At 42.6% G+C, this 24,227-nt stretch overlaps 1 protein-coding gene across 2 annotated transcripts in view; it reads right to left on the bottom strand.

Moving 5' to 3' along the window:
• The window catches only part of arhgef4 (Rho guanine nucleotide exchange factor (GEF) 4), a 102,538-nt gene that overhangs the window by 59,738 nt on the left and 18,573 nt on the right, over window positions 1-24,227 (bottom strand). The window contains exon 1 of one of the 2 annotated variants that reach the window (XM_071517190.1): window positions 21,332-21,438. The exons of the other annotated variant lie outside the window; for it this stretch is intronic. Within the exon in view, the coding sequence (XP_071373291.1) occupies window positions 21,332-21,370 (39 nt within the window). The 5' untranslated portion in view covers window positions 21,371-21,438. Of the gene's footprint in view, window positions 1-21,331; window positions 21,439-24,227 lie in introns of those variants that run through there. 2 annotated transcript variants of the gene reach the window in all.

The raw sequence follows: 24,227 nt of genomic DNA, 5'->3' as shown, positions 1-24,227 counted from the left end.
TTATTTGGTTGAACTGTTCCACCACTCTGCATGTGCCGCCTGTAACAGGGGGTCCCGAGTAGGCATTGCTTCACTTTAAGGGCTCACAAGCCAAAAATTTGAAGAGGGATATATGCAAAGTCAGACTTCAGGGATACTTGATTTAAAGCCAAGGAGTTATTCAAACTGGAGCTAAGTCCTAAAAAAATAGAAAAGTTGTTTCAAGAACCTTCTTGAATCGAGTGATCCACCTTATTTCAACATATTGTCACTTGTTTCAACAAAAATCTCTAACAGGTGAAAATGTATTGGAAACTACTGCCATTGGTGGATTTTTTTTATTCGTTGTAAAGAAAACAAGATTTTAAAACTGAACACTAGACTAAATGACTTTTTGACAGTAAATGACATTTTTCGCAGTGTAGTTTGTTAATTAGAACACCGACCCCTACTTTGAAAAGCTCATGTCCAAGGGGACTAAAGTGTGAGATCAAACAAAACTGGATCAGGAATGCTTTCTGTATTATATTTGCTTTTAATGAAAGCTTGTGCTCTGAAGTGACAGTCAGCTCTCCCCCCTCTTCTCCTTTCTCTCTTAAATGCACTCACACACACTGTGCACATACACACTCATAACTCAAACTCAGAACTTCTACAAAGTCAAATCCTCTTTCTCCAAAAAACCCCCAGCAGATTGTAGTAAACGACACAAGCCACCCTGTTGCCTGTAATGGCCCTTCTCTATAAAAACACACACCAACACACCGAACAACAAGCACATGTCTGTGGTCTACTTACTCTCCGGAGCCTCAGCACACCGGCTGAACCCAACACTACAGCACAGAGGCGAGCGGCGACCCAACTCAGCACTGCTCCCATGGCGTCCCTCTCTCACACACACACACATACACACACACGTAGGATTCCCCCTTTTCCCAGCGCCTACATGGCCGTAGCTTCCCCCCCCCCCCGTGCGCTCCTCTTCTTTTTCACTCTGTTTATCTTCCACGATCACCAGTCGTCCTCTGCTAAGCCGGAGCCCCACGGAGGGGGTGGGGGTGGGGGTGGAGGTTGCTGTGGTCGTGCGTATTAAAAGTCTTAGATTACAGATCCACCCCTCTCTTCGCAGGAGCCTGGTCTACCTGCGGCGGACGGCCTTGACATGAAGCCTCATCTGGGAGTTATATTTTGACTCTGTTCTTCTGTTTCTTGACATGAAGCCTCCCAGCAAGATAAACGCACATGCAGGAAAGAGGCAAGCGTCTCTATTCAGTTAAAGATGTAGTCCTTCTGAGGCTAATCTAACCTCAAACAGCAGGGACACAGTGATCTCTCTCTCTCTCACTCTCTCTCTCTCTCTCAATAATAAGTAAAGACACTAAGAAGCCCTGCTATAAATATAGAGCTGGGCCTTCAGGCAGGGTGCATGACAACTCGAGCCTTTAGCACCGGAGGACAGGTAACCTTACAGCAAGGGAACACACAAATCATGTTAGGAAACGAGCGCTAATAGCATGGCTTGTACAAGGCTTCCTGCATTTAAGTGCGAACAGTGAGTCATGGAAGTGATTTTATCCATCCAAGCTGACATACTTGATCTTATGGTGTCTTTGCATTACATTCTCTCTGTCTCTCTCTCTCTCTCTGTCTCTCTCAAATACATACACGCATGCACACAAACATAAACTATTAACATTAGAAAGCTACATCATCCTGGGTTGCAGGTTTTACCATCCCATGATCTAAATGCTGTTTCCACACTGCCAAGAATCAAATTCTGAGGGAAACATTGATCAATTTTGTGGCATGAAAATGGTCAAATTTAAAGATATTGAATAAAATATTTCAGGTTAAGAGCTTCCCATAGACAACCGGTGTAGTATTGATCAATTCTACATTAAATATGGAATCAAACAAACTGCATCATATCCATCATATCAGAGGTGGATGCCACTGACTGGCCCATATACAGTACAATCTCCTTAGTCCAAATGTCATTCAGAAATCCAACAGGAAAATCTTACACGATTTGTTCTAACATACATTCATATTTTGGAACCAATCCTTTAGGATCTTATTACATGGTCCAGTAGGATTGTTAAAATCCTTTAAGATTCAAATACAATTCCTACAGGGTTTTGGAGTGCACAAAATATGTCATTTCCAGACTACAAAGCAGTAGTGATGATTTCTATGTTTCAGGTTTGTTTGGAATAAATAGAAGAACTGGGTAGTTAGCATGAGCAGTGATAGCCACCAGAATCATCATAAAATATCTTTAGCAAAATATGATAAAGACTGTGGCATGACCAAAAACAATTAATTTAAGTGGATATGGACATTTGGCAGACTAAACTAACAAACATGCCCCACTGATTGACTGACCCACTAACTAACACTCCCCAAGTCAAGGAGCGGAACCAAACCGGTCGCCGTCCAGCCATTGGTTGATCCAGAGATGGCCCATTCACAGACTGGCCAGTGTTATTTTTTTTTTTTGCTAATTAATTAGAGTTGAGTGTCTTAGAGGAGCTTAAAGGCTTAGCAGAGCTCCCTTCCTGCCAGATAGAGTAGTGAGTCGAGCCGCGTAGCCTGATATCTGCCTGGGTGTATGCTGGTTTTGAGAGATGGGGCGGACCAGATAGGGGGGGTCTGTTTGGTTTTGTTTGCTATTTACTGCATTTCTACATCGTTTCATGATTTGAAGTACTAAGCCTATATTCCTGCCCATTATAAAGCTGCAAATCTAGGCAAAAAGTACATTTATTTGAATGATTGCTTTTCCCATGTTGTTTCTCCATCTATTTCTGCTTTACTTCCTTCTTACCTTTCCTCCATCCTTCCCTATTAGCGTTCAGGCTGTTTGCTTTAAACTTTCCTTTTTCAATTTAATTACATACAGAGCATGCCGTCATTCAGCTGCATTGAGAGCCACTTACTGCAAGGGTTAGTCAAGTGTAAGATATGCTTACCCTCATTTCCACTGTTATGCTTCATATTTACATTTGGTATAGTTTTAAAACATTAGGAGTTGTCAGTCTCTCTGTTAAGCGTCAAATATGCCAAGCATCAAAGTGCACTGTTGCATGGGAAACAACGCAAAGTGGCCCAGTGCTGCTTTGGAAAAAAACACATTGCTGGCATTGTAGCGCTCTATTGTTTGCTTCTCTGACCTCATTGACTATTCGGCTAAATATCTCAAGTTTGACAGTTGCGTAGGACAAATTTGCAATTTCCAAAAGTGGATGGGACATGTCCCCCCCTGTCCTTTGAGAAATGTATGCCTATAGCCATCTCCATTCAGTCACAATTCCCAGCCCAGCAATTAGGACTGATTCATAACTTCAAATAACTGATTCATAACTGCAAATTAACAGCAAATGAATACAGTATACTATCCCATATACTGTATATCCTAATTCAATGTTGCATACTTAACATCTAGTTGTTGGCGCCACCTGCAGCCCTCTCTGCTCAACTGAAAGACAACGCAATCTCCAGGCATCAGCCAGAAGCAATTACGCTTTCCATTCATGAACCTTGATTATCTACAGGTGCAGGGATTTTATTTTCTGTATCAAACGCACTCAAACAAAAGAACCACTTCATTTTAGTTTGTTATTTTCTTATTGAAACAAATGGATATTTTATGGACGGAGAGGAGGCAAACACATCATCTGAAAAGGTAAACATGTGCAACCCAAACTTGCCAAGATGGAAAGAATAGACAAGCCAAAGGTTTCGTTCCACTGGGTAGTGATATCAGATGAAGGGAGTCTGATAGACAAGACAACTGCACGGTGCTATTCAATTGTTTTGACATGATGGAGATCAAACACTGAGAAGAACAGCCACCAGGTGTCTGCAGGTTTCAGAAAGCCAAATATAAGACTTTTCAAGGCCTTTTTAATGCTGCCAGGAGTTGGATTTAAGACCAGTTTAAAAACCAAAATAAAGAAACAAAAAGCTGGCAAAAACAGGCTGTTTCCAACTGAACAAATAGGCAGTATAAGAAAAAGGGACATGAAGTGTTTACTATAGCAGATGCAGTTTGACACGTTGTAATAACCCTGTCCTGCATTAAAGGAATAGTTCACCCAAAAATGAAAATTCTGTCATCATCCACTCCCCCTCATGCCAAATGAAACACAGGTGAAATTTGTTAGTCCATATAACACACAGGGAGGTTGCCAGCACAACTTGGTAGCAGCCTTCTCCAACACAACTGAAGTCAATGAGGACCTGTTCTTTAGAGTATTTTTTTCTTTAGAGCTTCAACAACACAACAAAATTACATGACAATGACATCTGCCTTACTTTCCTCAGCTAAATATCACTGAATGTAAATAATCTGTCAATACCACTATCTAACCGTATAGATCCATCAAAATGAAACTTAATTAAAAACGTTAAACCGATACCTTTAAGACATTTCAATTCTTTTTAAGGCCTTGACTTTGCTTTGATCTGACTTTTTTTCAGACTTGTTAAGGACCTGGGTTCCCTGTTGCGACACCTTTACTGATAAGCATCGCGCTAGAGGCGATACCAATCCATCCAGTTTGTCCCACATTTCCCGTACAAAGCAACAAAAACAAAACAAAAAAAAAACAAACACCTCAAACACTAAAGCTACCTGTTGCGAAACAAAAAGAGGCACAATGCGAACGTCACGGGAGAACGAATCGGACGCGATATTTACTGTAAAAACAGCCAAGTGCGTCTTGCCCAAGTTTCCATGGCGACAGACTGTGCCGAGGATGACATGATGATAACCCCCGGTATTGACAGGCTGCGTGTGTGTGTGTGTGTGTGTGTGTGTGTGTGGGCTGGAAGATGAGAGGGTGGCAGAAGTGCCGATACATGCCATACATACAGTCGAGCATGGCACACACACACACACACACACACACATACATGATCACTGCATTCATATTAAAAGCAAGAGTGGGTGTCACTTTAAATCTGTGTTTGTGATCTAGCTATACTGAGTTGCCATGGAGCCGCGGCGGCCAAGTGTGAAATTCATCAGCACATGACTCAGGGTGTTACAGAAACACTCTACATACACACACACACACACACACACACACACACACACACACACACGCACACATTGATAGACAGTGACAGCTCTAGGTGTTGCCTGGCCCGACATCAACTGACCAATCTGGCAACGCTGTCAAATACTTGGAGTTCATGGCCGAAAGTTCAAAGAAGAGATTCTCATCCTCTAGCGAGCCACTTTCCCCACACAGCAGAGTCTCTATTGCACACAGCTCTCTCCGCATTCTCTTTATTAATAGCCGCACAATTAGACTTCATCGTAAATGTCACAGGACGCAGAAGACCACGCTTTAAAATGTATATAGCACGTGTGATATTTGGAAGGACAGACACATAGACAGTAGAAAAAGCGCAAACAGTCCTTCTGATGCAGAAACACAGCCACGTTTTTCTTTGAGTAAATCATAAAATACGTCACAAGTGCTTTCGTGCACGACTGAAACTGTCTGGTTGCGCTCAAAAGCCTGCTCAGAGTCAGACTTTATCCCCCTTTTCTAATCCTAATCCTCCTAAATGGAACCATCAGATTTGAGGCTGCAAACAAGCCTCTGAAAGTATGAGGACGTCATGAATACTACAAAAAAAAAACCGCACATCTTTTCTAATAGATCCTGAATGGAGCTCAGCGTCACAGATTGTTGTTGTCTTGCGGTGGGAGATGATTGCACATGGAGTAATTCAAACTCAACTGTCGTAAAGCACAAAAATGGCATTATCGGAACACAGAAATTCAGCGGTATTCCCCTTTAAGGCGAACTGAGCTTGACCTCAGAGGGCCTTGTAAGCCTCAGCCGGGAGGAAAGACAACCCAAACACACAAGAGCTTGTAAAGTCAATCACCGTACACAAACACTTACACTCCTGTACACACACACACACACAGGTCTTGGAGGACCACAGCCAATTCTAGTAGGGATTAATGTGTGTGCATTGGCTTCACACACATGTACATACACAAAAACACACAAAAAAAACATGTTAGCATCCATTGTATCGGATGAATGCTTAAAAATCCACAACATTTCCATATAACCTAATGTCTGTTTTACTCTCTATCACCAATTGCCAATGCTCATCAGCCATCATAAGTGCATTATAAGCACATTGTAAGTACATGGTAACTATTACAATCAGAGCATGATATAAGAAACACTGCAAAGAAACAGTTGTGTGAATAATTAATGACATGATATTAAACTGAATGTAATTTCCTGATGTTTGTCTTATGATTTTATTGCGAGAAAAATTGATCTATGCTTCTAATGGGCTTATAACACAATGCTCTTCAAGTAAAGTGTCAATAATAAAGAGAGCTTGGAGAAGCCAAACACAGACAGAGCACATAAGCACACACACACACACACACACTTAACAGGCCTCTCATGTTATTACTTAAGGCCTTGACCCACAGTGGAAAAAATATGCGGGTTTGCTCTCTCTCCCTCTCTTTCTTTGTATTGAAGAGGTTGGAAACAGACTCATCACTACTATCTTGTACCTGCCCATCCCTACCTCACCAACCTCTTTAAACTCCACACATCGCAACACAAGGACAAAACAACCTCGCTATTACAATCTACTACAAAAAGCATGAACACGTGCGTCCAAAAACATCAAAACACGGACTAAAAATGTTTTCCGGGTAGCGGCGGATGACAGTAAATCCCTCTAAAGCCAAACAGCATCACACACACACACAGCAGCTCCAGTGTCTCAAATCCGCCGTGTGTATGTGTGTGTGTGGACACAGCATGTGGCATTAAAGAGCGTTTCACTAGGAATCGGAGCGGGGGGGGGGGGGAAATCAGAGAGTGAATTCACGGGTTTCCCCACACTTTACCAGGCGAGCTATTACATGCACAACACAGGCAAAACAGCGCACAGTGGCTTGGCACCTACTACAAAACAAAAGCTACTAGAAAGAAAGGCAGCATACCTGTCCTTGGTTGAGCAACCGGTCTAGGTTTTCATCTTTGTTCCCACTCTTTTAGCTCCTCGCCTCTCTCTCTTTCTTTCTCTCTCTCTCTCTCTCTCTAGAAACAGTGCAAGTATTGGCTCATTGTGCCAACCGTTCCGGAGACGCCACCCACATCCAGCATCGGAGGGGAATGTACGTGGGTGCTGCTGCTGCTGCGATAGGGTGCTCTGTCGGGAGGGGGGGGGGGGCCTCCTGGGACAGCTGGCTATTGTGCCGCGGCGGGACTTGACCGCGCTGACCAAGACACACACACACACACACACGCTTAAATATGAATGAACGCACACACACATGCGCAACCCACATACAAGAACAAGGCTGGTCTTTCTGTACTCTGGCGAGCTGCGATGTCCCTCACCTCACGGCACCCGGAGGAGAAGAAATCTCTGAGTCATCGGCAATTCTACGACCACACACACACACACACACATAATCACATCATAAATGTCAATCACCTCAAACTGAGCGAAGCTACAGCTGAACTGCAGAAGTATTTTAATAACAAACACACAAACTGCATAAAAATCATGTCAAGGTCTTATATTAACAGATAGAAGTATAGCTAGAAATGTCACAATTCTTACTGTATGTTTCCTTTGTGTAGCTGAGACAATAGCAGGTGACCGACAGCTGCTTTGCATCAATTATTTACATTGACACACACTACCGAGCCACAAAAAAAAACAAGCCAGACACACACACACGCAAAAAAACTCACCTATAGCAGTGGCTGACACTTTGCTGGCAGTGGATGCGGAGCGAGTGTTGGCAGACTAAACACTACTACTCTCTTCCCCTTCTCACTTTCCTCTCCTTCTGTCTCTCCTCCGTCTAACCCCCCCCCCCCTCCTCACCCCCCCTCCCCCCTCGTCTGGCTGCGATCTGAGGTCATCCCCCCCCCCAAATCGTCGCCTACTGTCCTGTATCTGGCGGGGAGGAGGGGCGGAACTTGATCTCCGTTCTGGAGGGGGCGGGGCGGGGTCCCCAGGGGTCTACTGTGATACAGCAACGTACGGTAGGGTTCGACCGATATGGGGTATTTGATGACCGATAACTGATGATTTTTTGTAGATTGGTGCTGATTTTCAAGGTCTTTAAATTTGGCCGTTTTCATGCAAAAAAAACTACATGTATTCATCGTTTCCACTGAGAATTCTATGCTTGTCAGGGTGGAAAAGCCTCTGAAACAGCATTTACACCATCATGGGACACTATAACTGACCATAATACATATTACTATATCTGACCTGCAGGGGTTAATAGGGTTGCTGATGAATATAAACCACTCAACAATTTCTTGGCCAGGCGCTGAGATTTCTGGCTTTCAAAACTCACTTTCTGGCTCGTACTCTGTTTTGGAACAAACTTGTGTGAAATCCAATCAAAATATTGCATTAGAATCTAGTCTTGTTAGGGGCTGCCCACAGACAACCAGTCTAGTATTGATCGACATTACAAAAAATATGTAATCAAACAAATTGCATCACATTGGAGGTGGATGATAGTCAAAATCTGATATCATCCATCATCCAATATTGTCCAGATATATCACCAAACTGATATTTGGTGTAAAACTACAGGCAACCATGCACACATTAAGGATACTTATGGACGGCGACCCCGGTCTAACCTGTAACCCCGCAGCACCAGCAGAACGGGCCGGCTACTGTATGTCATTCAGAAGGGATAAGGATTGATGGCCAATGGCGTGAATGGAGGGGAAGTGGTTCCACACAGGAAACAAAGTGCGCTGGCTTAATGGAGGGAGTAATGTCTACAGTTACCACAGCCAGCTGGCTCCGTTTACATCAGCTGCTCAATTATTCATAAGATGGAAACTAACACACATGATGGCGCTCGCATGCACACATGGTGGCACGCATACGAGACACGCACACACTTCGACCGATATGGGTTTTCGAAGGCCGATACTTTTGTATTGAAGCTGCCAATAGCCGATTTTCAATATCTTTAAATTTGACCATTTTCATGCCAAAAAATTACAAGTATTAAGTGTTTCCCTGAGAATTTAGACCATCATGGGACACTAAACTACCAAAAATCAATAGAATGCAGTTAAATAATTCAGCAATAACTTAAATAATTTAAGTAATAATAATAATCATAATAACACTTTTATGCTTCACAATGTTTTATGTTTATATTGTTATTATTTTCTAATTTACAGACTTTAAGCAATGTCATTGTCATCATCTATAACCAGCATCAACCATTATTTCAGCATGTGTGCATAATGATGTTAGTATCTATTTCACTAAAACAATCGCTTTTTTTCCCATACTCTATTACATTACAAACATTTCAGCATAGATGAAAAAGCATGCACCAAAACACACACACAGAGTTTCTCATCAAGGCATGACCTACAACTGCATAATAGCATTTATCTCCTATTCACCACCTATCCTTGTTTAATAGGATTGCAGATTCATATACACTATAGAACACCACTGTACGGTTTGTTACTTTAAGTCACCGTGGCACTTCAACACAGCTGAGAACACTGGCACAGAAAATGAACATACTGAGTTAATCCCCGTTTATTGGATTATGGTCTATATCTTCTACTGAATTAAAACGCATACTAGAATGAAGTAAGAGGAAGTGTCTAAAGATAGTGGCAGACCGCTTATTTCAAGTGTCTCAATAGCAGACACTTTCCATTTTATGTTAATAGAAAGCACAATGCAATATATGCAACAGTGCATTGGGGCAGCAGGGCCGCGCTGTGGGTAGCGAGACCATACTGGCATGAGGGTGGAGAATTGAAGCCCACATCCAGGGATTGAAGGAATACATCAAGTGTTTGGGATATTCTCCCATTAGTCAATACCGATTGAGTGATGAGAACATAGACACCAAAATCATCCAAGTATCCCCGGTAGATCGTTGGCTGCGGTGCTCCATGCTAACACGTTAGCATACACTATGTTGAGTGACAGTATGCTAACACCTTAGCGTACACTATATTGAGTGAAAGTAGGCTCCATGCTAACACTTTAGTGTACACTATGTAGAGTGATCGTAGGCTCCATGCTAACACCTTAGCGTACACTATATTGAGTGAAAGTAGGCTCCATGCTAACACTTTAGTGTACACTATGTAGAGTGATCGTAGGCTCCATGCTAACACTTTAGCGTACACTATGTTGAGTGACAGTAGGCTCCATGCTAACACCTTAGCGTACACTATGTTGAGTGACAGTAGGCTCCATGCTAACAGCTTAGCATATAGGCTACTGTGTTGAGTGATAGGCAGCCACCGTCAGTCTTTATCTCACTTAAAAGTGAGATAAAGAGAACATGTAGCAGCTCTAAAGGTAAATGGTGAGTACTTTTAAATGATATGCAGCTAAGTCTAGCAGTTTTGTGTAGGAGAGTAGTAAAATTTGCCAATCGTTCCGTTCCAAGTCAGGCGAAAAAAGTTGGGACTGTCAACTGTTTCCTATCGATGTGATTTTGTTTCATGAACAATAGTAAACAGCTTCACTGTTCTCTACAACATTTATTTAAAAGACTAAAGGAATAAACTGAAGGAATGTTGTGGAGTTTTTTCTGTTTATTTTAAATGAATGCTACCTAATTAGTGCTTGCTGGTAAGGAATGTTACCTCATCAAAACAATGTAATGTTTTGGAAGTCAGTACCAAAGCACTGAAAAATAGGCTACATGGTTTGCTGTTCAAAACTGTGTACCTGCACCAGACAACTACATAGATGCAATCGTCAGAACAGAGCAACTTATCAACCAAGTTGCTCACAGGACAGGATGATTTTGGCGTCTATGTTTTTATTACTTGGTGTATTCTTTTGAGACAATAAAGGAGGAACAGAAGAATGAGGTAGATTGAAGGGAAAGAAAAGAGGAGATGAAACACAAAAGAATCAATACTTGTGCTCAGGTAAACTTATTGATTATTTTGTACATATCTTGACGTTTTCAGAATATTTAACCCATCATACTGCATACATTCTATAGCTTTGGTATATTTTCATATGCACATATCTTTCATTCAGCATGTTCTGCTGCTGTTATTCTGCACACCTTCATGACGTTGCCGTTCTTCTTTTTTCCATATTTTTCATGCATGCATTTCTCGTTAACCTTTTCTAGTCTTGAAATTGGTTGTGTTATGTTTAATTCCCCCCATTTGCTATATTCTATTTTCCTTGTGCTGTATCTTCTTATTATTCGCTACTGCAACATTAAAGTTTAAAGTGTCAAGGTCCAGCTGAACATGGACCTTGACACTGACATGCTAAAGTGACACTGGAATGAACACATAAATGCCTCCCCACTTTTAATGGACTGGTTCAGCGACAACAGCTAAGCCAGCTAGCATGCCCGTTTCAGCGATGCACAGAGACAATGAGGCTTTTCTTACGATCTGTGGGCAGACCTGATGTCAGTCAACATGGCTCGGAGAAAAGGTCAACATTTAGCATTGAATTTGCCTGAGTTCATTCGCTGTGCTAACTGTCCACAGCTAGCAATGAAAACAGAGCACTCCAGTTGCTGACAAAGGCGTCCATTCACTGGCTACAAAAAAGCTAAAGAGGCAATATTCTTTTTTTTTTCTTTTTTTTCCCTGCTAGGGAACTGCACAAAAAACTAGCATCGCAGTCAGAAAAATGCCCTCAGTGTCTTATAGCCAATGTCTTGCTAATGAGCTGAATTATTTGATTTAAAATGTCAGAATGTCGTATTTCCTTCTGGAGAAGCAACCTTGCAGTATTAAGAAGTCAATAAAGACTGTATCACTAACAGGACTGGACGAAAGAAGCTGAAGTATATGGAGATAGTTTAGAAATGATAGGGTATACTTAGCGAGCAATCCTTATTTTCATTATCAGACACCTCTTTATATGATAAAAGAAAGAGAAGGAGAGAGACGGAGGGAAAAGTCATGACAGGAAAAACCCACTTCCTTCCTTTCTAAGATAGCATGGCAAACCAAAACAATGCTCTGAAGCAGATATAGCCGGTGGATCAAAACTGCCATGTTAACTTCTATGACCGACCCGCCAAAAGGTTTCTAAAAAGAAAGACACACCACTCCTCCTCTTTGATGTTCTCCCTGCTCACGCATACAACGTTTGAGCAGACTTCCCCTTTGTCAGCCACAGCGCAGCTTGAGATCAGCAGGGTTTGTGTTTCGGGAAGCCTTTGTGTGGCGAACAAGTGTCGGCCCAGGTCAACAGCATCCAACGGGGATAACGGGCTCGGACACCCGATCCCGGACGAGCCACACAGCCCAGGGTTGAGTCCCGGACCGGTTGTCCCGCTAGAGAGCTGCACTGCTTCCCGTGTTGAGGCCGAGGCTGGCCAAAGAATAGGGCAGTGATTGAAGTCTTTGTCATGTAATGAGAAATCTGCTAATGAGCGTCACTTCAAATAACTGTGCAGCACTGTAGCTAGGAAAGTATAAAAAGGCTTCATGTGTTTTCCTTGTGTGAGGTTTGTAGTGAACGACTGATTAGTGTCTTACAAGCATCTTTGATTTAGGACAATGAATCACATATTAGTACATAGTTTTCTTTTTTGAGTAACTCATGAGTAACTTACTGCGTTAGTTGTTCCAATTCTTGTAATCCATTATTAGTTATATTTTTAAAATTAGAAGGTTGTGATTTTAATTTTTCTTTCATATAGTTTCATTTATGTCAGTACCAATTAAAAACAGTAGCGAATAGTGAAAATCCCAGGCATCTCATGCAGACAACATGCTGTTAATTGAAAAAAACAAAAACAAACACACAATCCAAGTCTGCTTATGATATGATATGAGGGATATTGGATTACTGTTTTGAAAACAGAGAGATAGTCTTGCATTTTAGAATAATGATGACAACACACTTGGCAGCACAGGCCATATTGCTTGTACTGTTTTTGAAGTGGAGAACGCAAAAGTAACTTTGTAGCATAATTGCTTACTTTTTAAGTTAAGTAAGGAAGTAAAGTAGCTAATTACTTTTAAAAGTAAGTTTCCCAAAGAGTGTCTATCAGCTGATATGCACACACACACACACACACACACACAAGCATTAGCAGACATCTCCACAGTGGACAAAAAAGACAGGTGCTCTTGAGCAAGGCATGTAACCCCCATTTAATCCAGTGGATCTGATAACTCTGAATTTGCAAAAAAAGCATGCATGCTGGAAGGTGAGAACACACACACACACATACACAGACACACACACACTTCACGCTGCAGTGTGCGTCCTTTCACGTAACCCAACTTGTCTCCCCTCCAAGGAGGCTACCATGGCAACGCAGGACAAAAGGGAGGGAATAGAGAAAACAAGCCACAGAGATCTGGGTTGGAATACTAATAGCAAAGTGTGGGAAAAAAAGCAAATAATTGCACGAGATTCCCCGCAGAGTTCATTATCTTGGCCGGCGTTTCCTCCCGCACCACCTCTTCACATGCCAAAGATACATGATAGCCTTATCCATTTTCCCACTACATGGGAAGTTCCACTAAACCACCAGCGAGAGTCTCAGAACGCTGCATTGCTAACTAAATGAGGTTTGGTTTTTCACCTCTGATAGTTCTCTGCAATCAAGCGCTGTCATGCTGAAGCCATTTGATGTGGCACCATAGAGATATAACACATGTTATATCTCTATGTGTGGCACACTGCATGTGCATTTGAATTCCAAAGATGAGAACAGGAGCCCATGCAATCCAATTCATCAGCCATTCTTGTACTGTAAGTATAAGAGTTTGCCACATGGATTGACAACATACAGACGTATACACAATTTACCAGTACACAGGATCTGATGTACCTATCCTGGACTGGATGTTAGAAGACAGATTGGGATTAATAGGGATCTCCTATGGATGTCAATAGATTGATCAAGAAAGCACATTGAATCATAGATGTTTGTTTGGCATCTCGAGAAGGCTCAGCAGGAACCTCTGGCATCCCAGAACCACCCGTTCTTTACCCAACCCCAACACTGATAAGTACAACACTCAGCTACACTTGCACCAAGAGCCAGAAATTTAAAAGGGAAAATCCACCCCAAAATAAAACACTACTAAAAACAGCTATTGGTGACGCACCTTGCATTTCTGGGTCTATTTTGTTGTTCATAAACTCAGGCCCCTTCTCTGGGAATTGTTGAAAGGCATTCTGGGAAATGTAGGAAGTCACTAACTGACAAGGCAGGTTGAGAGAAAGTGGGTACATCATCACAAAATAACAACATCACAGATTGATGATATCTAGCAATATAAGAGTATCTGAAGGTGCGTTTTTCCATTAAGGGGCGACTGTTGTGTTCATTCTAGGTTGAAAGAAACCACTCAGCAGCTCAGAAATCTCAGTGTATCATCAAACAATAGACTTGACTACAAAAAAAGCAGAGCTGCGGACAGTGCATGACTATCCAACTCTGCTATGATTGTATCGTTGTTGTTGCTGAATAAAAACCTTGCATCGCCATAACTTTTCATGAACTAAGAAAACCAGCCTCATTTTTAGCTTGACCGCCATGTATTTTTGAGGTCATCCAATGGATTCTGAAAGGACTTCATAAGCCCAAACATTGCAGAATGTTCTCAACCCACAGAGGAGCATGTAATCCTTAAATTGAAGTCAAAACATAAAAATCCCTAAACATGGACTTACAAGGTTTTCACAAAAGTTGGATTACCTACTTTGGGCTTGTGGCTGCTCATTTTGGCCTGCCTCTGCCTTTATGTCCTTCTCACAAAGCAAGCAGATACAATCTCAAATATAATCACCGACTGATTATCTTTAGACGGGTCATCTGTTATCATCTCACGCAACACTTTGGGTTTTTTTGGAGTAGTCCACCCAAGTATTTACCTTTATCTTGAGAAGTCCGTACCCAAAACTCGGTAAACAGCACAGCATATTCTCTGTAAATGTTAGGAGAATTTTGCAAAAGACCACCTAAAAGTCAGAGGAATTCTCTTTTGAATAAGACCATTACATGTAAATGGCATTGCAGTGTGAAGAATCATGCAGTAAAACCCAAGGTACTGCTCTTATCCCATGAGAAGAATGAAGACAGACAGTGTATGTACAGCTACGAGTGCACTTGTTGTTTCAATGAGATTTTTTAGCATCTGATCACGCCTAAGTGACTGGTCTGGATGCACTACATTGGAATTTTTCTGGATGAGCCAGACCACATCACTGGCCGACATTTGTATTGGGATTGGAATTCTCTATAGTCAGGACGCAATCCACCTACAGTTATAATTAGTGATACACAGAGGTGGAATGAAAGAGTGGGAAATCCAGACACATAAATACAGCTAAAGCTTTTCAGGTCAAGTGTGGACACCCAGAATTGTGGGTTCTAGGGTGGCACTGTTTACATTACAGTAGCCTACATTATTTAGCAGATGCTTCAGTCCAAAGCGACTTACATTAAGTGTATTTTGTCAACAGTAGTCAAACCAACTGTACATCACAGTCTTCATCATGTTTCAACTGTCCTATAAAAAAAAAAAAGTGTAAATTACCGGATCAAGTGAAACGCATGTCGTAAAAAGACAAATCAGCAGAAAGTTAGTAGTGTAGGCATGTTGTCCATCTGGCATTGACAGTTCATGTCTGATCACCGCCTATGATCACAGATTAGAACCAGTTTAATGGACAGAAGGTAGAGCCAATGAGTAAGCGCCTCAGCCATCAAGCACACACTAACATGAGATGAGTAAGATTTATTTACGCACGGCTAAGCCAGCTATGTCACGCAGCCAGGGGAACAATCTGTTAAACACTTGGAAGCAGGAAGTTCAGACTGTGGCAGGACTTAAAAACAGGTACTGGGGAACTACCAGACAAATGGACGGCTCTGGAAGCCAGGAGCCATCCGTCAGTCCACATCCTGGTGTGCGTCCAGTTTGGCCTTTCAGATCATGTGAGAAAAACATGTAGGCCTGGTATGCGCCTGTAGAACAGATACAACTCGATACATACGAGGCTGAGACACCGAGCTGGCGGTCCATCAAGTCCAACAGGTGATAAAACCCAGTCGCGGGCCTCGGATCTGAGCGGAACCATTTAAAGTCTGCCAACGGCTATCAGACACCCTGGAGCCTAGCGAGAGTTTTTAATCAATCGGCGGTAACAATAGGGGCAGTGTGAACCCCGGGCCACTGATGGTTTCATTACTCGCTGCCTGACCTGGACAATGAGGGAAAGATTTAATAACTGGTGTGTGTGTGAGCGGCATGTCGGGGCGAGTAAATTACTCACCATGACAACTGAGCTGTCAGTCAGTCTCTGTGCGTCTGAGAGAGAGCCCTGCCCTCCTGACCCACTCTCACTGCCAAAAGACGTTTTCCGCTTAAGAGCGTCAACTTAATAAATGCGGAGATATCACCTAAATTACCTCACGGTGGGAACTCTCACGCCATGCGGATCACATCATCTACGTTTGGCCAGTTGTCCATGACCCAGAAATACAAGGTACATCGCCGACAGCTGTTTTTTTTTTGCGTTTTAGGGTGGAATTTCCCTTCAAGTAAGTGTCGATTTCCAAAACAGACTTCCGAATTTGACGACTAAGCAAACGTGGAGTTAGGGTAATCTGTGAAAGAGGTCTTTGTTTGTTCGCTGGGTTCAAGTGGAGTGGAGTGAGAGGAGTGTAAGGTTACTTGACGTGCCGGGGCAAAGTCCGTGGGTACAGTGTGTTAGCGGCATTTTGGGCCGATACACCCATTTTATGTCATGTCAGTGAGTAATGCACGACTCAGTAAGTGCTAAGAAGCTTATTTCTAGTTACTTTAAAAAGAAATAGCATGCAGGCTATTGGCAACAACAGCTAAATCTACGCATCTACAATGTGTTTGTAAGATATCTAACCTCAAAGCATGACAAACATGTTGAATCATTGTTCTCTTTCTTGCTATAGAGCTGATGAACTGATGAGCTTATCACAGCCAACACCAGCCCATGTGCACACCTATTGAGATGGACTAAGGAGCCAGTATATTAATAGGTATGGTATATTAAGTATATTGTTTTATACAAAAGCAATGGCAAAGAAAAGTAATTTACTTACAGTGTGTAATTAACTGATTTTGTTTGCAATGACAAACAAAAAAGAAATTATAAATGCAGATCTTTTAGAAAATCTATGATCATACCATTAAAAAGGAGAGAGATTTTTGTCCTGTAGTGACAAAAAATGCTCCCATCTCTATCAGGTCGATCCTCTAAGTCTAAAAGATGGTCTCAACTTCCTGGACCACTACACCAAGCTGCTGCAACCCTATGTATTCATAACTGTAGTTCTATTTGCAGGGTTTCACATTGCCACTTTCCCGCCAAGAAATCAATAAAGAAGGAAGAGTCAGATATGTCAGAGCCATTTTGCTATTCACAGTTAGCTGTAGTGAATAGTATAAACATGACAAGACAAGTGAGTAGCATTAGTGTATGGTAAAGTGAAAGTCTGTGATAAATTCTATCAAGTCCTATGTGATAGAATTGGCCCATTTGCCTCAGCTGTAACTAATCCGTTATGACAATGTGTTTCGAGAAGACAGAAAACATTCCCATATTGACTTATCAATTATGCATAATATTGCTGTGTCATATAAACCTGATTTATATGGCACTTTTCAGTGAAATGTAATATGGTCACAAATGAAAAGCATGCACTCGCATATTTGATAGGATAACAGAGTGCTGCTAACGTGAGTATTTATTTATTTATGCATATTTATTCATTTGTGATTTTATGGTTTGCAGGGAGGCAGCTGTTCAAGGAACACAAGGTGGATATACCAAAACAGCAATGCCCATAACTCATTATGTAGCCCATTGCCCAGATAGTACAACTAACAGAGCTTACAGTAGCCGTCCATCAGAATAAATCATATTCTGGCTAAACTGGATGGATGTCTCCTTGACAGACAGGCAAGACCAGACTCATTTCAGCACCTCATCATTCACAATGACCCCTCTGTGTCTAAATCAATATGCTGCCTCTCTCCCAGACAACACTGGCCTTCATCGTTTACTGCTCCACTAAAGAAGAGGAAATACCTTTCATCCACCACAGTGTCTGCTATATAGGACAGCAGTCATTGCTGGGGATCCAATAGGAATCTGAGAGACTAGCAAAAACTGTGCCGAACTTTTTCAATATTTATGCAACAGAGTTATAGTATATTGTAGTTATTAGTTAAACAGAAGAATACTGCACTCAAGCCTTCAAGGGACATATCTCAGTACCACTATGTATAAGAAATAACACATTTCTTGAAAGTTAAGGGAGAAGTACTGTAACACACAAAAGAATAATGCAAAATAGCCAAAAACATTTCTGATTTGACAAGACCATTCATTCTGAAAATCTCTTAATTCCCTTATAATTTGCATTAGCGTCTGGGAACTATCCAAAATAGCATGCAAAAACAGGTTAACAGGAGGAAGGTTAGCGCTGTTCCAGGAATATTTTGTTTCCTCTGAGAGAAATGTAAATAAGGTTTTAACTGTACGGTAGCATTGTAAGATATGCAAAACGTTTATTGTATACCAGCAATATCACGTAAACAGTAGGAGACTGGTTGTACTGGGCAGCTCCCAGGTATGAATGTGTGAAACTGTATGAATGTGAAGCAAGGCAGTACTGAAAAAAACGGCATATGTGCTCAGTGAGCCTTCCCTGGATGAATAAAAGGTAAATAAAAAGCACTGTGGCCACCAAGCAATGGCTAAATGGAAGTGTAGCACATTCTGGTATAGCCGTTTGCATTCACGTGTGTGTTTTGCATGTGTGTATCTCCGTGTGCATGGGTACATGTGTTCTTGTTTGTGTCTCTGTGTGCGTGTGTGTGGACGCATGCGCACTCTCTCTCTCCCGGAAAGCTCCAGCATGGCCGGCCGCGCTCCCTGCGGACCGAAGCGGAGGGTGGGGATCACGAGCTGGAATCCAGCGCTCAGCTCCGCTCGCATACCTCAGGCCTGAATCACACTCTCATACTCAGCACTGTAGTTTAAGTCCCCAGTCATTAAGAAATTTCACTCTATTCAAGATAGTGCTGTTTTGTTTTGGTGTGAGCTGTAGGCTATAGTGAAGATGGGCAGTTTTTGCTCATGTAACTGGTAGGAAAAACTCCATCTATATCATACAGTCCTTCTTGGGAGCCAGTAGGTTAAAGAGCATCAGGAGAGCTAGATGCTGCAAGCTGCTATGATGGGCCATTGTAATGACAGCTATCTATAGGCTAACGAGGGTTGAATTTATTTGTGGAACCATAAACCATTAGTCCATGTTGAACTTTTGGGCACTTTATTGGAAGCAACTAGCAAGCTTTGAGCACAGCGACATTTGCATCCGGAAATGTCTGACCATACTGCATGTGTCCGGCTGTAATTTGGCTTAAAACCGTCTGGGGCAATGAGTTAAACAACAGAGGAGCATGGCTAATATTTTATTATCCTCGTTACCCTGTAATCCTAATCCTATCAGAGTGGGGGTAAAGGCAGAGGTAGAGAGACGGAGAGAAAGAGGACCGAATCCAACAAAATGCCGAGCTTTGGCGCCTTCAGCGAATTCCACCTGAGCTCAACCATCGAGTCACCTCTTATTTCCATTGGTCAGGCTGAATAGCTGGGCTCCTTGCCCTCAAAACCCCATCTACCCATCTGTCACATTGGAGCGCTCTCTATATCCCAAAACATGGGATTCAATCAATATGGTCCTCCCTCCCTAGAGTATCACCTCTTCAAGACATTTTTGTGTTTTTTTTATTTGAAAGCCTGAGGTTATTATTAGGGTTTGACAGATATAGATTTTTTATATCGATACCAATATTTTGGACTGGAGCTGACAATGGCGGATATATGTACTGATAATAAATTTTCATGTCAAAAAGTTTCGATCAGAATTATTTTCTTGTCAGGGTGGAAAAGCCTCTGAAACAGCATTTAGACCATCATGGGACACTAAAACTCTCCTTTAGGTGGGTGATAACTTATGTGTTGATGATATGTGCCATCTGTGGCCAAAGATGTGGGTTATTCCAGTAAAACGTTACATAATGATCATTTTATTTACTGCAAAAACAATGACTAGCTGTGGTAAGGCCTTCAAAACTCCATATCAGCCAAAGCCAAGCTCAAAACTGTGGAATTTGGCACATGGGTTGCTGCCAATTTAACAATACTCCCTTTTTTGTATTATATTGGTACATTTTGGGAGGCATTTGTCACACAAAATGATATGTTATCTTTCTCAGTCTTACTCAACATACCTTTGTTGCATAAATCTGACTATTCTTGGATGACAGTGAATGGCATGAAAATTGACAAATTTAAAGATACGGAATATTGGCAGCTGCAATCAAAAAAAACATTGGTATCAGCCTTTAAAAACTCAAAGTCATAGATCTCAGTCTGGAGTCAACTCTGAAGCCTCACTTGCTCCTGCTCATCCATAATTCCACCAGGACCTCTAGAGTATCTCTCATCTTTCCTACTGTCTGCACACTATCCATTTTTTTTTTTAATAAAAAGGTCCCCTAAGCGACCCTGTCTTCAGCAGCAGATGGGAAGTAGCAGATGCTCTAACAGGTGAAGTGTCCATGCTGCTGTCAAAGCCTGCGTTCCCAGTAAAGCTGATAATACCCTCACGTTCATCTGATGAGGCGTCTTCTAGACGTCAGACCATGACAAAGAATTATTTGAACGCACCATTAGCATTCAGGTCTTTCCTCGCACGCGAAAGAACCCGTCGTGGTACAACGGCAGCTGAGGATGAATGGGAAGGGGGGTGTTGCCTTCAGTGCCAGCGTGGACGTGAATAACAGTTAGTCCAGAACGGCTTTCGGACTAGTGCGAGCAATCCGCCTGAGCGTCCGAGCGGTGCCTCACTTCGCCAGATCAAAACCAAACCCCAAGAGGCAGAGAAGCATGTTGAGAAGACTCTCTCTTTTCACATCTGAGAGTTTGAGGAACGCAATATCTTGATAACTTGCTCAAACTTGCCTGTTACTTGCCTTCACACTTGGAACAGAACACAGCAGAGAATTCCCAGGCGGGAAACTGTGCAAATTGATGGCAACAAAACAAAATGCAGTTGTGATAAACATAAAAGGGAAGTGAAGGCAGTGAGTTTTGCGAGGCAGAAGGAGCACTTGACATGACAACGAAGAGTGAAATTCCCTTCTTCTGTCAGCCAGCGAAGCGCAACTAAGTAGACGGCAACAAAAGCAGACGGGGAAAAGAAAAGGAGAGAAAGAACTGGCATCCCTCTGTTTGGTAGAAAGCCGAGAGGTCTTACCCTGAAGATAGCGCGGAGGAAATACATGACGCTCAGCATGCTTGGAGAATTCTTTGGGAGAGAGAGAGACACAGAGTCGTCTTCCCTCTCCCCTCCCCTCCTCGGCAGTTCACTTCTGCCCGGCTCCGCTACCGGGGCTCTGGGTCTAGCGGTAGCAGCTCCCGGCTCGCGCGACCTGTTGCTATTTTAAACGGACTTAGCGCCGATCGCACGGGGAGAAAGGGAGGGAGGGAGGGAGGGAGGGAGGGAGGGAGGGAGGGAGGGATGGATGGGAGGGAGGGAGGGAGGGGGGAAGAGTCCTGCCAGAAGCTAATGCTGAGGAGTTGCATAACATCCAGAGCTTAACCAGCAGAGCCCCATGCAGGTGGAGGCCTTGTACTGGACTCCCACTAAAGGAGGCAGGCTGAACTCTGAGCAAAAAGAGTTCTAGGTTCTACCAGAAAATTGTATCGTAGCAGAACCCTTTTTAGTGCTATAAAGAGCCCTTTTAGCAAGGTTTCACAAGGTCACACTTTTTCATTTGAAGGACGCACACTTGGATATGTTGAAGACCACAGGCCCCGATTTCATAAGATTTTATCCCAAGGAATCCCACTGGATAAGACTTTTGTCCATACTGTAAGGGTACTAAGGGTAAGAAATTCACTTTTTTTCCAGAGGGCATTTTTGGTCTGATTTTAGGCGCCTTTTGGTCATTTTCGGGGGCAATTTTATTGAACTATGAAATAATACGCTTGCATTGCATGTTGGCAAATAAACACACAATTTGAAGCACTAAGATTTGTTGTAGCCCCCTTCCCACTGCTGGAGACTGGCAGCAGGCCTTGCAGAAGAGGACGGTGCCGTTTTCCCCTCCCTGTGCCCAACCAGTCCATCTTACACCTATTGATTGTTGAGTTTTTTAACATACCAAAAAAACAGGAGAAAGACAAATAGCACCACCTGCTGTGTAAAATACAGGACTGCCATTTATTAACCTTTATTTATCCAGGGAAGATCAACTGAGCTCCATGCTTTTTTTCAGCATCACCGTGCTTCACTTTCACACAGTTCCACACATTCACACTGGGAGCTGCCCAGTACAACAACCGATAACTACTGTTGTGAGCAGCTCCACTAGAGCAGTTTTGGGTTCAGTGCCTTGCTCAAAGGTAGTTACTGAGAGAGGGGGAATATGATTGACTTTCGTACCCAGATTTTCCCTGCTGGTCTGGGGATTCGAACCCGTCACCTTCCAGTCACAAGTCCACTTCTCTAAACTCTAGGCTACTGCTAACCCAACATGATGGATATAACTTTTCATAGTAAACTAAAGTACATAGTGTAAAGCCAGACAACTAATAAAAACAGTGAGATTTACCTGTTGGTGCTCAGGATTCTAAATGAAACTTAACTAACTGAAGAGCAAAAAAGTGTGAAATTTTTTCCAAAGTTTAGTTGTGAGTACTACACACTCAAACGGTCCCACTCCAACACCAGTTGCAAGTTGACTCAGCACACTGCATCCTTATAGGGGGTTGAGGGTTGGTTCAAGGTTGGCTTTAATGTCTTCCAATAATAGTATTGTTAAATTAGCAACAACCCATGTGACCGCTTGTTTTGAATTAGGGTTTGACGCATATGTGTTTTTGAAGGCCAATCCTGATACCAATATCCTTTCGATTAGCCACCAATAGCTGATATTTTGGGCCAATATTCAACATCTTTCTTTTCTTCATCTTCAAGTATTCAGTTGTCGTTTTCTCCAGATTTTTTTTCTTGTCAGGGCGGAAAAGCCTCGGAAGCAGCATTTAGATCATGGGACACTAAAACTTCCATTGACTTCCATTGACAAACTGCATCATATCCATTATATCAGAACAACAGCGACTGGGCCAGATCTGATTTTTAATCAAAGGCCAACACTGGCCCAGTATCTGACTAACCCCATTCGGAACCTCTAAAAACAAACAAGAATTTGTGCCTTCTGCAGCTGCTCCATGTCTTTTGTATCATTAGAAACTGAACACAGTATTCCCAAGTGGGCTGCAGCCATGACTCAGGCTATTCTCTGGCAGCCAAGCGTTTCTCTTCCCAGAAGGCCTGAAATAAATGGCTGTGCACTGGCCAGGCTGCAGGCTGCCTGTCAGGATTATAGAGGAAGAGGAATGCTGCTGTGGTTTAAGAGCCGGGGAGGTCCCACTTGGACGTTTGGCACATCAGAGGAGATGGACAAAACAGAACATGAGCCGACTGATCAGCCCACCACTGTCTGTCAGTTGAAAGATTCAGCATGTGCAGACAGTCAGTCAGCAATGCGTTTCAGTCCTTGACGAGCCCTATGGAAACTTTGTAGCGTTTTGATAGTGGTGAAACGACCTGCTCAGCTCACTAAAACAACTCCATATGCAATGTTGGGTTCACAAAACAATGTTATCACAATATTAGAAATTAAAGTGGTAATTCACAGGATTCTTGTTTTTCAGTGGGCCACTTAGAGTGGAGCACTTCTGTGTGATGTGTTTGGGGTAGAGTTCTCCTTTTTGGGGGCAAGCTTGTCTAGCAGGTTGATTGGCTGACAACTGACCAATCAGGGCCCATATCCCCACTCTACATCTCTCTGCGCTTCGAGTAGCAGAATAAACAAAACAGAGAAATGACTGAGCCTACTTTCAAGACATCCCCGGTTTTCGGCCGTCCCAGTTTGAACACAGTTTATTTCCTTGTCTTAACATCTATCCAGTTATTTTAGCTTTACCAGCTGAGGCTATGCGGAGCGGTTGGCTAATTGTTGCTTGGCGTCAGCCGGAGCCACCGCGAGCGCTCCGCTGGGAGAGAAGCCAATCATCAGGCCAAGAACGACTAATGTTGACAATATGACTGCCATTGTTGTATTTCATAACTACATAGTACTAAT

Source organism: Centroberyx affinis, unplaced genomic scaffold, assembly GCF_046629955.1.
Source record: "Centroberyx affinis isolate AG114_WGS23_722 - 3 ecotype Tasmania unplaced genomic scaffold, CSIRO-AGI_Caff_v1 ptg000472l_1, whole genome shotgun sequence".
Lineage (NCBI taxonomy): Eukaryota > Metazoa > Chordata > Actinopteri > Beryciformes > Berycidae > Centroberyx > Centroberyx affinis.
This window is presented reverse-complemented; position numbering and strand designations above follow the sequence as displayed.